Source organism: Abrus precatorius, unplaced genomic scaffold, assembly GCF_003935025.1.
Source record: "Abrus precatorius isolate BTA unplaced genomic scaffold, Abrus_2018 Scaffold8, whole genome shotgun sequence".
Lineage (NCBI taxonomy): Eukaryota > Viridiplantae > Streptophyta > Magnoliopsida > Fabales > Fabaceae > Abrus > Abrus precatorius.
This window is the reverse complement of record NW_020874428.1, coordinates 25719139-25731510: the sequence shown is the minus strand read 5'-3', so window position 1 is coordinate 25731510 and position 12372 is coordinate 25719139. Positions and strand designations below refer to the sequence as shown.

The following is a 12372-nucleotide window of genomic DNA, read 5'->3' as shown; positions in this document are numbered from 1 at the left end:
AATAAAGTCAGTTCGAATCAAACTGATAGTTGAAAAGCTAAATACCCTTTACAATCAATGCATTATGCTTTCGATGTTTTACTTAATAATGTGATGTACCAACAAAAATAGAATTGCATTTTGGCAATCGTATCAAAATATTTGAACTCTTATTTCATTCTTTTTGCATTGACAATAGTAATTAGTGCGTAATCATAATGTAATTCATTATCGTAAGTAGTTACCAGTAAAATTGTCTTTTCTTTCTTTGAAATTGGTTTATTTCCTAAAACATAATTTTGTTTTCCCTCATTTAGCTTGAGAGAGAAGCATATTTTCATTCCCTTCTACATGCCACAGTCCACTCTGCTAATTTTTCAAAGAGCAGCTACTAATAAAATGCATTATTTCACCACACTCACTTCAAATAGATGAGGCTGGGGCAGGACAAGATAGGTTGTTCTGATTGTTATGCTGGGTACGTACAGTGATAATATGAATTAACTAGCTTACACTTACAAACAATTGACTAAAATGTTTCATATCGTTGATGGGTTATTCAATTTAATTTTTTTCAGGTATTTGAATGTTAAGTGCAGCCAACAACTAATAAACATTTTGCTGATACACACAATTAAATATACATATAAACGTAACCAGATTAACCCCCCATATTTTATATATATAGAAATTGTTAAACTCTATTCTCATTCTTGAAAAAACAAAAAACTAATTTTATCATTTAAAATTTTTAATCTCTTCAGTCTTCTATCAATTAAACTTCAACGGTGCTAAGACAAGATTAATGTAAAGTGGTTCAACGGCGTTAGATGTCACCAACTGGCAAATAGGTATTATTGCAAGAGCAGGAAAAATCAACTCCTTAGTGTCGCTCCTTCCATGGCCGTGTAGAAGAAAAATTTGCTAATGCATTCGCTTATGAAATTTACACTGCAGCTCCTTTCAACCAGAGCCTGCATCCTGCTAAGAATTTACATTTCTCACCCTCAACCCCCACACAAGGTACATATAGGGAAAAAATGGAAAGTGAAATCAAAGTGGAAAAAGAAGAAAAGGAATTACAAAATCACAATCAATCCCTATTCTCTCCTACTATGCCAATCCCCAGCTTCCCATGTTGCTTTATATTAGATGGAAGCCAAATGTAATTGATCAATACGATCTAAGCTCTAATTCCAGCCAAAATGTGGAAAAACATCTCATTTACAGGTTATGTCAATGAGCCAGGTCTTCACTGCCAACACCAACAGAAGACTTGTCAATCATACGCACATTGTACTGTTCATATACTCTTGCACGATTCTCAGCCCACCATTGCTCTGCTTGCTTCTCACTGAACCGTTTCCGACTGCAATCACCAGCATTATGGTTAAAATTAAAATAATAAAACAGCTAATTGTAAAATGCTGTAGTTTTCTGAATGGTCCCACCACACACTAGACTATATAGAATAAAACATCACAGCGGGAAATTACTTCCTAGTTACAAATGGAGTAAATATGCAATTGATCGAGACAGGAAACATAACACAGTTTCATCACAGGTGCTCTTGGAACTAACAGAATACCATCCATTTCTATTCTCAATGTTATTTCTGTTATCCAAAAATCAGTGCGTGCGGACGCAGTGAGGTGCTGAACAAAGCAGCAAAACAATGTTGGGCACCAAAAATGGCAAAAAGAAGCTTTTTCCATGCTGGGGAGCAATCACGATTCTTACTCCTCAGACACTATGGAACACAGTTCCTTGACAGCTAAAAGGTGCATGATGGAACCCCAATAGACAAAGCAATAAAATGTAATGCTAAACACAGAAATCACATAAAATGCAGCAATGTATTTGCGGTCCTAGAGACAAGTCTCCAATAGAGAGTATTCAGTCCGCAATCTTTAAATAACAACACCTCCTTAATTACACACTGCCATAAAAAATATACCCTAATACATCATTGCCACCAGTTATTTTCTATGAATAACTGTCATCAAGACAGCTTCTAATTCAAATGCAGGATAAGAGATTATTTTCCATCATATATTCTAATAATCCATTACTGCTCCTGACTTCTGCACACAAATGCCAATATGACAGTTACTATTACACTCATATCTAAGATACATGACTGCTGCTGATAGTTACTATAAGCAATTCATTGAATGATTGAACTGTTTTATACACACTAAAAAATTGTATACTAAATCATCTATGCAAGGAAAGCACTCAATTGCGTCAAAATGTTACAGGACCTGAAAGAGACTACATTGCAAATAGAATCAAAGTTTGTCAAAATCCTTGTCAAGGCCTTAACACCATGTATATTATAGCCTTATTCTAGAAAAGTAAAATCCTGTTCTACATTACCAATTTTCACAGATGAAGTTCTGTAAGTTGACAGAAAAACAATGTCTAAGAGCATTACATACCTGAAACGAACTCTCTTAAGATCTATTACACCTCCTGGAAGGGAGGTAAGTGTAATATATACACCAGGTTCATCTTGCTCAACCCATTCGGTCTCATTACGGGATTCACTATCTTTTGTTCGGCTCCCATTTCTATTAGTTGAATCCGACTGGCTCTGTTTATTGTGACCTGCACTACGGTTACTGATCGTGCTTGATCCATTTGAAAGTAACTGGTTATTTGATCCAGTTAAGTCTGCTTCTGGGCTTGTTGCTTGAATATTTAATCGATCAATGGAAGCATAGCTAACATCATTGGAACCCAAAGAAGCAAGAGAGGGTGATTTGACATTCCTAGCAGCTCCTACAGGTAGTCTCTCAGCCATGTCCTTCAACTATTTAGCCCAAGAAACAAATAAGCATTGAATCAGTTGGCCTTGTTATAATACATCCCCCACAAATCTAGAACAAACCCAAAACATATAAGCTTAAAGATTAAGAAATCATTATTTTGGGCTTGGAATTGACATTGGGCCCAAGTGTAACATTTTACAGCTTTACAATTTATTCTTAGGGTTAATTAGTGTTAATTCAGTGGGTCACTGAATATATTTCTTTAGCTAAAAAAATTTTCTAGGAGATGATAACAGCTGATCTGTTTCAAAAACAAAAAGAAAAGGTCCCCACCCACATTACATGTAAAATTTTTTGCTCTTATTTTCCTTTACTTCGTGAGCAAGAGTTTTAGGCTGTAAACGAAGTCTAATTTGTTAAAAGTGGTTTAAGGAATTAAAGTTCTACCTGGGCAGTGAGTGACTTTATTACTTCCTTTGCTGCTTTACATTTGGCAGTTTCTTCCCCAGCAATTGCTATTGCATCTTTTAGCTGTTTAGTGGTTCTTTCCAACTCAACTTCCTGAAGTTGGGCTTTCCGAGTCAGGTTTTCCACCTATAAGGGGAAAAGATTATCAGGTTCACTACAAATAGACAAGCAAGTATACATCCTTGTTGCAGGTTTAGAAAAAATGAAGGGAGAAAAGGAAGGAGAAAGACATTATTTACAGCCAGTGAAAGTAAATTAAAGCTATTAGGTGTCCTCTATATCAAAATTATTTACAAAAATAAATAAATTTTTGGCAGTTGACGAGAAGCTCTCTAAAATAAATTGTGAATTGCAGTTCATTTCTCAAACATTATCACAGGATACAGCAATTAAGCAATTCACTGTCTTGCAATTAATATGCATCTGGCTATCTACAACCTGCATAAATAGTCTGAACTAGCACATAACTCCCTTCTTGCCATCAGACATAATTCACAAAATTAATGTAAAAAAAATGACTAGTTGAAATACAAAATAGGGTGCCACTTATTAGTCCATTTTGTTAAAATTCTATTCAAATATTTATAGCAAGAAAGGGAATGCTCTCAATGAATGCATGAAACTAGATACCTGTGATCTTAATTTAATAACTTCCTGACTGAGGCTATCATTAGTCCTCTTAGCATCATCCACAACTATCTTTGGGGATGTAAGACCTCCTAGTGTAGGGGTTGGTGTAGTTGAACGAGGTGGACTAGGCCTTCTTGATATTGGGGATGTTGCTCGGGAAACAATTCTTGATCCAGGAACAGAAGCTGAGAAAAATTTCTTTGATGATCCAAAAACAGGATTAAAAGATTTAGAAATATTCAGTGCTCCCCATTGTGAACTACCATTTGGAACAGGTGAGACTCGGCTACTGTTGAACTCCAATTTCTTGTTTTTCTTTGAAGATCTGCTTTCCACTTGTTTCAGGGATTCCATTGAAGAAAATCTGGCAAGTTGATTCCGAGATCTGGAATCCATTTTATCATCCTTATCAATTAACTCCAAAGACCCCTGATTGACACTTCCTCTTCTGCTGACAGAAGAATGAGATGAAGAATCAGTTTCTACAGTTTTCCTAAGCTTATTAAAACAGTTATCACAAACACGATAAGGTTTGTTGGGGTTTGGTGCCATTGAAGCCTTAAGAGACTTCTTACTGCTACATGAATGACAAAAAACAAGTCCACAATTATAACAATTGTGGCGTTTTCTTTTGAAATTAAATGGCATCCGACAGCCAGAACACATTGACTGGTCAACACCAGACACCCACTTATGCAGACAGATAGCTGCAGTGAAATTAGTTCCACAGGCAATACTTTTGACATCTTTGTCTTTCAGAGCTTCTACTAATGTTGGGGTATTCCTATCATCTGTATCCCCATGGCCTAATCGGCCATTTGCACCCTTCCCCCAAGTGTAAACTTCAGTCCTTGAAGTTAAAACTGCAGCATGATATGCACCACAAGCTATCTCCTCCACAAAACTCTTTGACAACTTTCCTTCAACACAGGTTGGTAGCTTCCCATCAGCTTGAGGATTTCCCAACTGGCCATAGACAGGACTACCCATTGTATAGACATGGCCAGAGGTGGTAAGTGCAACAGTAAGACTATGTCCACAAGCAACTTGACAAAAATTGGGCTCAACGAGGGCAACACAGGTTGGAACAAGTTTTGCTTCCTTATCACCATGCCCAAGTCGACCTTTGTCTCCATCACCCCAAGTAAACAGCTTACCCGAAGAGCAGTTGCTGGAACTTGAATTTCCAACCATGACTTCCACAACTGCAGCAGTATGCCAAACACCACAAGAAGCCCGCACAGTACGAAGACCCTTGAGGGACTCTACTTCCCTTGGTAATGAAACACTTTTTCGGTCTCCATGACCCAAAGCACCAAATGTACCATCACCAAAAGTAAATAATTGCCCGGCAGATGTTACAACAGCAGTGTGCCATGGTCCACAAGAAATATATGAAACATGTATGCCTTCTAAGGGACCATTCACTCTTTTTGGTACCCAATGGCTCACTTGATTTCCATGTCCTAGAAGACCATAATTGTATGTGCCATTACCCCATGTATAAAGATCACCAGAAAGTGTCACTGCACATGTATGATATTCCCCACAAGCTACAAGTTCAATATTTGTATTACTAAGAGCTTCTATAAGCTTCGGATGTAGAACATCAGAGTCAACACCGTGCCCAAGCCTGCCTCCTGATTCCTCCCCCCAGGAGAAAATCTCTCCCTGTTTGGTCACTAATGCTGCATGTCGTCCACCACAAGCAATGTTCTGTACATCAAGAACTACTGCAGACTCCAAGGCTTTGGGAAATAGAGAATCCAATTTTACACCCAAACAATTCCCAACCCGGTGATTCCCACCACCCAAAACACCATCACCTGTGCCTTCCCCCCAAATGAAAACATCCCCTAAAGCATCGCCATCATCATGACCAGAACCTTGGCTAGATGTGCTAACAGCACTTGATAGACTAACTCGAAAAGCATCCATACCCATGGTCTTCATGTGACCATGCATACTATCTGATCCTCCAGATGATACAGAATGTACTGAAGCACTGGCAGAATCTGGAGGGAAGAAACCCTTTTGAGGAACAATATACAGACCAACATCTAATGCTTTATCCAAACCATTTTTTGGGGGGCTCTCATATGGGCTATGAAGGCGAAGGTGATCCCCACTATCCTGAATAGGAGACAAGCAAAATTCCTCATAATGAACATCTTCAACTGCAATGTAAAGAAAGAGGGAGAAAACAGAAGGGACAGAGATAATATGTGAATACCTTTTGCAGGCTTTCATTACTACCAAATGGAGAATTTAAAGGAGAACTTCTTCTAGTGTATGTTCGAGGACTATTAGCCTCAGATGGAATACCCTCACTTCTTGATTCTGTTCTCCACTTTCGGTGATGACTACGTGAAATTAATGCCTTCAAACCACTGAACCAAACTTCAGCTTCATCTTTATCCTTGCATATCTAGTAGAAAAGAATCAGATCACCAGATTGTGTTAACCTTCCACATACAAAATTCATTGATACCATTCACAATATCAATATAAAATTTGTACAAGCACAGCAACAGGCCAACTGCAGCCAAAAAAACCCAAGGGGGAAGAATGAAGAAATTCATACCAAGTCCAGTGACCTATCATTGTAGATAAGAGAAAATGACTGGTATTCCTTCTCAGGCCGCGGATATCTTTGAAAGATAGGCTGAAAAAAGTAGGGACCATGTTTGTCAATCATAACAGAGAACTTTGTCACTTGAAATGAATTCACTGTAGATGCTGAAGGTCAAGAAGGAACCATGAATATATTTATAACTGTTAACACCTTGCATACGCTCACCAGAAAAAATGCTGAGTTTATACATGTGTAATGTCTTTTTACATAAATAACTTATTAGGATAGGACACTGAAACAGCACAAAACATCACAATGTTTGTAAAAGCAAAACACAATCCAATAATTGCCACAAACAAGCCATATTGTAAACTATTCCTAATACAAAAGAAACAAAGTCTTGTACAGTAAATGGATAATAAAAGATGTGATATTTATATATCTTGACTTTGAGTAACTGGAGGTCACAAGAGTGTCTACAGAGATAAGTGACACAAACTGTATTAACCATACAAACATCATATAGAACAGAACTATCTTATAACAACTGGCCATCTCAACAAGATATGACTGTCGGCTAAATCTGAAGAAGCAAAACAGTGTCATTATCTTTAACTGTCAATCTAAAAACTTACTGTGCGCTGTCCAGATATAATTCTAGAGACATGACTCAGTTTAAGGTGCTTCTCTTCTTTCCCTGAGAACCATATCAAAACAGATTCATCCTGGAGAAAAAAAGAAAATTAAATACTTTCAATTTTTGGCAACTGGACAACATCTAAAGACAAACTTTAACATAGTAAAATCAAATAAATTAGGAAAATATTATATATAAATCGCAAACAAGATTATGGGAACAAGAAAATAATCATATAGCTCTCAAGCCATGAAATGGCATGAAAATCATTCCATAAATGGCATGACCATCAAATACAGCAGAGTTTGAAATAGTTTGGTTGTCAATAAGGTAACATGCATGCTTAGCTTCGGATTTACATCTAGTTATAAGGATTTGAGTGCTTTCCTGAACAATATTTGGCAGCCTTCTGAAGGCAAGCTTCCCATTTTTTAAATATTGGCACGACAGGTGTCTTAAGCAGATCAAATCAGTCTCGTGAGGAAGAGAAGTTGTATCCAGTCATACACCAATAAAATTTCCCAATAAATTAATCAGGGCTGTCAAAATCAAGTTTACTAAAAACAAACTCAAGTTTTCACATTTTAAATTTGTTGCTGAAAATTCATGTTAATCTCAATACCATAATCATTGTGATTTTATCAAGTTTTCATAACGGTGTTACTGCAAACACTTTCGAAAACCTACACTCAAGTTAACCAAATTGTTGTTAGGCCATTGACTGTCTTTTGGTAGAATTTGAAATTTTTCTGGTAAAGCTTGAGATCTCTTAATTTTCACACTTAATTTGTTTGATGCATTGCATTTTGTACCTCTCTTCAACAAACTATTCACACTCTATGTAATTCAACTTCAGCACCCCACTACTATCTCTTTGAAGAAATATTTTCACCACTACTTAAGAATAAATAAAAACAAAAAGTGGAAAGACCGAGGGTTTTGAGCTTGGTTTTGAAAATATAAGGGGACATGGTTACTAATGCCAAATACAATTATTTATTAAAAAAACAAAAAAGAATCACACTTTAACAAGCATTATTTTGAATCTACAGAAAAAAGGAGTATAAAACTCACATTGGAAAGCCGAAAGGGGCAAAACTTGGGCTTTCCCCTTCTTCCATACTTGAGCAAGCAAGCCCCTTTCTTTAAAGCAGTAATGGCCTGTTATTAAGATCAATAAAGGACTTCAGTCAGCATAATCAGCACATCTGAAGATGAAAGAATACTTATAACATAGACAAATCAATGAATAAACACAGCAAATGGAGAACATTTGGCTGACAAGCACAATGAGCATCCTGCTAAAGTTCAAAATTTCACAAAACACTGCAACAATCAACCAAATGCTATCACATAATTACTTCAATTGGATCATATATAAAAGAGCATATCCAAATATTTTTATCTATCAGTCAATATAATAACAACAGTATACCACATTTGCCTTGTATTCTTGTGACAGAACATGGTATCTAACACTTAAATGATCCACAAAAGAGTATGACAGTGATCCATGAATGATCAAACTAGTGAAACATAAACATGAGAAAAAAATAATTTAATATTCACAAAGCCAATCTCTAAAATATTCAGCTCAGTAAAGAAGCATCCAAATCTTCAAACTACACTCTGAAGTCATAACCCATAATCTAAATACACATCAACTATTCAACACACTCGTTAAGAAAAAATGACGCTAAAAAAGAAATCCATGCAACAGCTCATAATCAGTGGGATTCTTCGCCGTCAATCACCTAAACCATTAGTTCCTGAAAACTGGCTTCACCTGGTGAAGCAATCCTAGCAGGCGGTAGAAGGCAATTAATAATCGAAACTTATTGCAACTAGACTTCCACTCACATGTCCAAAAATTTGAGTTCATAGTGAAATTAAGCCAAACTTCTATCAAACCACAATAACGTGGCCCCCCAAGACAGCAAATATGAGCATTACACAGTACACTACATGGATACACAACACAACAACCAAACAGTACTCTAGAATAAAAATCAAGGCACGACGCTAACATATAAATGCAGAAAACGTTTCAAAGGAAATGGACAAAACAAAGATACCTGCTCAATGTCTCTTTCCACAGGACCAGTTCTGCTAAGATCCGAGCTCATTCTATCAGTCCGTGACATCACCCGAAACAAAATAGAAAAAAACAAAAAAAAACAAAAGAAAAAGAAGAAACACTAATCAGAAACTTTTTCCTCAAATCTAAACACTAATCACTAATCTTGCATTCAACCGTTTTCATACCCGAACCCTTCCATTCATCAATTCACACGTGAATCCACTCAAACCCTTGCTCGACCCCAAATTAGCAAGCTCCAACAGCTGAAAGCCTTCTCCGGCGCTCAAATCCAGCATAATTACGGCTCCATCGTGCACTCGCCGCACCAGAAATATTGCTCCGGAGCTTCATGAAGCGCAGCAACAACTCGAGCGCGCTCCGAAGTGAGCTACGGCAGTGATTAGCACCAGCACACGGCGCTAGGTTACGGCGGAAGAAAGCGATCGAGGAAGGAAACGGATACCCCACGGATTCCGGTGATCGAGAGGTCACTGAGCTCGGGCCAGTGCGGCGGAGAAGAAAATCAAGGCGAGAAAGTGCGGGAAAACAGAATGGGAGAATCTAGGGAACTATGATCTAGAAAATCAGTTGCAGAAGAGAGAGAGAGAGAGAGAGAGAGAGAGAGAGAGAAAGGAGTTAGAGAGAGAAAGTGCGATTTTAGAGAGAGAAAATGCAGTGGAATTATAAAGAGCATAAAAAAGAAATACAGCGTCGTCTATGGCTGAGAAAGAGAGAGTGTGTGTGTTTGTGAGAGCTCAATACAGAAGCAAGCTAAATTAATTTTTTTTTTAAATTTAAAATAAAAAAGTGCAATGGGTCCAGCAATTGCCCTTAACTTCGTCAAAATTTTCAGGTTTGCCACTGCGCTTTTTATATTTGCGATTATGATTGGATTAAATTTTTTAAAATATTATTTAATAAATAAATATTCAAAATAGTTATTTCTGGTCACCGCTGAGTCAATGCTATGAGTATTTTTATTATTATGTAAATACAAAACACGATTATTTAAAAATAGAATTAAAAAAAAAAGTGATTATTGGATGCTGTTTTTCTCCATGTGAATATAATTACGCTGCCGAAAATGCCGGAAGCACTTTGTCTTGGTTGGCGTTCAATCTTTCAGGATTAATCTTTTTGGATAATAATATTAAGATAGTTTAATCTAGTTTATGTTTTTAATATTCGGTGTGAGATGTCAATAATTATTTTTTTATTATTATATTCTATGGATACTTTTTTCATTAACATCTTAAATTCAAACTTAATTATAACGACCTGTGTTACACTCTTGACTTTTACTTTCGAGAAAACCACAAATTATAATCACTTTTTAGTCCCTCTTCGATAAACATTTAAAGTTAATTATAATATAAAATATGTGGCTAAAATTAATAATTTTCCTAATTTAGGTTTTTGAGAGAACCACATATTATAATCAACTCCTTTCGTAACTTGCGCAACATATTTTGTTGCTCTTCGATAAACATTTAAAATCAATTACACTTGTCGTGATAAATGTTTTAATATAAATTATGCGGTTAAAATGAATTTAGACTTATTTTAATTTTATTCAAATATTTAAAATATATTTAACTTTAAAATAAACAAACCTTATAGCCTTGTATTGAAAAATCTACTCGAATTCCTATTTTATTGATCTCTTTTGTTAATACAACCAATACTTTTTAATACAATAAAATAGTTTTTGTTCTATAAATTAAAATAATTTAGTATTATATAGTTTTGAAATGTGACATAACGTTTCAGAAAATATTTTTCTTTTAAAATAATAACTACTTGTTATTTTTATGTTAAAATATATTTCATTAGATCTTAATTCAATAAAAATTGTTATTTACTATTAATGATAAACTAGTCTTTGTTAGTAAAATTTTTATATCCATAATTAAACTATTAGTATGAATATTATGAATTTATACTAACAATATGATATATAAATTTAGAATTGATTTGAGATTAGAAAAATGTTAAAAAGTTCCATAAGTTTTCATTAATTTTGAAGGTTATAGTTTTAAAGAAGGTAAATTTGATATTCTAATATAAAATATAATACTTTTTATCAGTAAGTTTTAAGTGAAAAAAGGTATTTTAAACGATTTATTTGGTTCAGTTTAAGCAGTTCTTTAGAAAGAATTAAGAATTGGAGAGTTTTGAATAAATACTTATAAAAATTTTATTGAGTGTTACTCAAAATTTATCTTTATGTTGATGTTATCTACTATTAGACTCTCACTATCAAGATGCAACACTTGACTGATTCACCAAAAACTAGATGCTGCTATAGTTCTCCAACAACATTGTTTCAAGGTTTAGGCTACTCTCATGTCAATTGTCGCTGTTATGGGAATCAATTTTTACTTTCTTTTTCTTGGGCTACTTTGATATTTCAATTTACCAAATTATTCTGTAATTATGAATTCAACAGCAATTCAAAACGTTGACCTATATTGAAATTTTCCAAAACCATCTGAAACATTTAAAGGAAGTGTAATACATATAAAATCACTTTGCTTTGCTTCTTATTGCTATCACCCATGCTACCTTTTTCCATAAAAAGTAGAGTCACTTTCCTTTGATTTAAAGAATAATTAATAATCTACACAAAATATTTAATAAAAATTAATTTTGCAATAACAAAACACAAACTTATAAAAAGCATTAATTTTATATGATATTATTATTCTGTTAAACTCTCTCAATCGAGCACACAGCAATAGGTACAAAGCACAGTGAGGAGGTTATTATCATAAGCCTCACCTTGGTTTGATTCTCTTTGTATTATTTTTTGCATTTAACATTGGGTAGCTTTCACCGTTGTTTGATGAGGTTGATGTTTCTTAAGTTATAAAACTGCACACAGAAGCAAATAAAGTGATATAACAAAATAAAAAAGGTGTGGGAATGGGGACACATGAAAAAACCTAACATAGGCTAAGTAGAAACGAAGTGAAAATTCATGCATGTGCACCATTGCTGGAGTTCACAAACACCCATGATGCCCTTGCCAATGCCACTTTGTCTTTCCAACCTTTGTTAGTGATTGAGACCAACAACACTGTCCAATGGTGTGGTACACTTTTGGGAAAAGTTGGCCTTAGCCACGAGTCAGAGAATTTATGGTCCCCTTTTTGCCCAAGTGGTCCTATTTGCCCTACACTTTCTATGTGCTTCTAGTCCCACTCTCACAGAATTTATACTGTAGGGT

At 35.3% G+C, this 12372-nt stretch overlaps 1 protein-coding gene across 6 annotated transcripts; it reads right to left on the bottom strand.

Annotated features, from left to right (window-relative positions):
- Positions 1-694: 694 nt before the first annotated feature.
- On the bottom strand, positions 695-9910 carry LOC113846360 (PH, RCC1 and FYVE domains-containing protein 1-like). 6 transcript variants are annotated; one of them, XM_027474515.1, is made up of 10 exons: positions 9329-9910; positions 9139-9190; positions 8138-8224; positions 7062-7151; positions 6436-6516; positions 6085-6279; positions 3852-5984; positions 3201-3347; positions 2421-2794; positions 695-1348 (listed from the first exon to the last, which is right to left on the bottom strand). In XM_027474515.1, exons 1-10 carry the CDS (start codon positions 9340-9342, stop codon positions 1216-1218), a joined length of 3306 nt encoding a protein of 1101 aa, XP_027330316.1. In that variant the 5' UTR covers positions 9343-9910; the 3' UTR covers positions 695-1215. The 6 variants fall into 6 exon arrangements, with proteins under 6 accessions (XP_027330316.1, XP_027330317.1, XP_027330319.1 ...); XM_027474516.1 differs by having other exon boundaries at positions 9139-9172; positions 9329-9862; XM_027474518.1 differs by having other exon boundaries at positions 9139-9169; positions 9329-9838.
- Positions 9911-12372: the final 2462 nt, after the last annotated feature.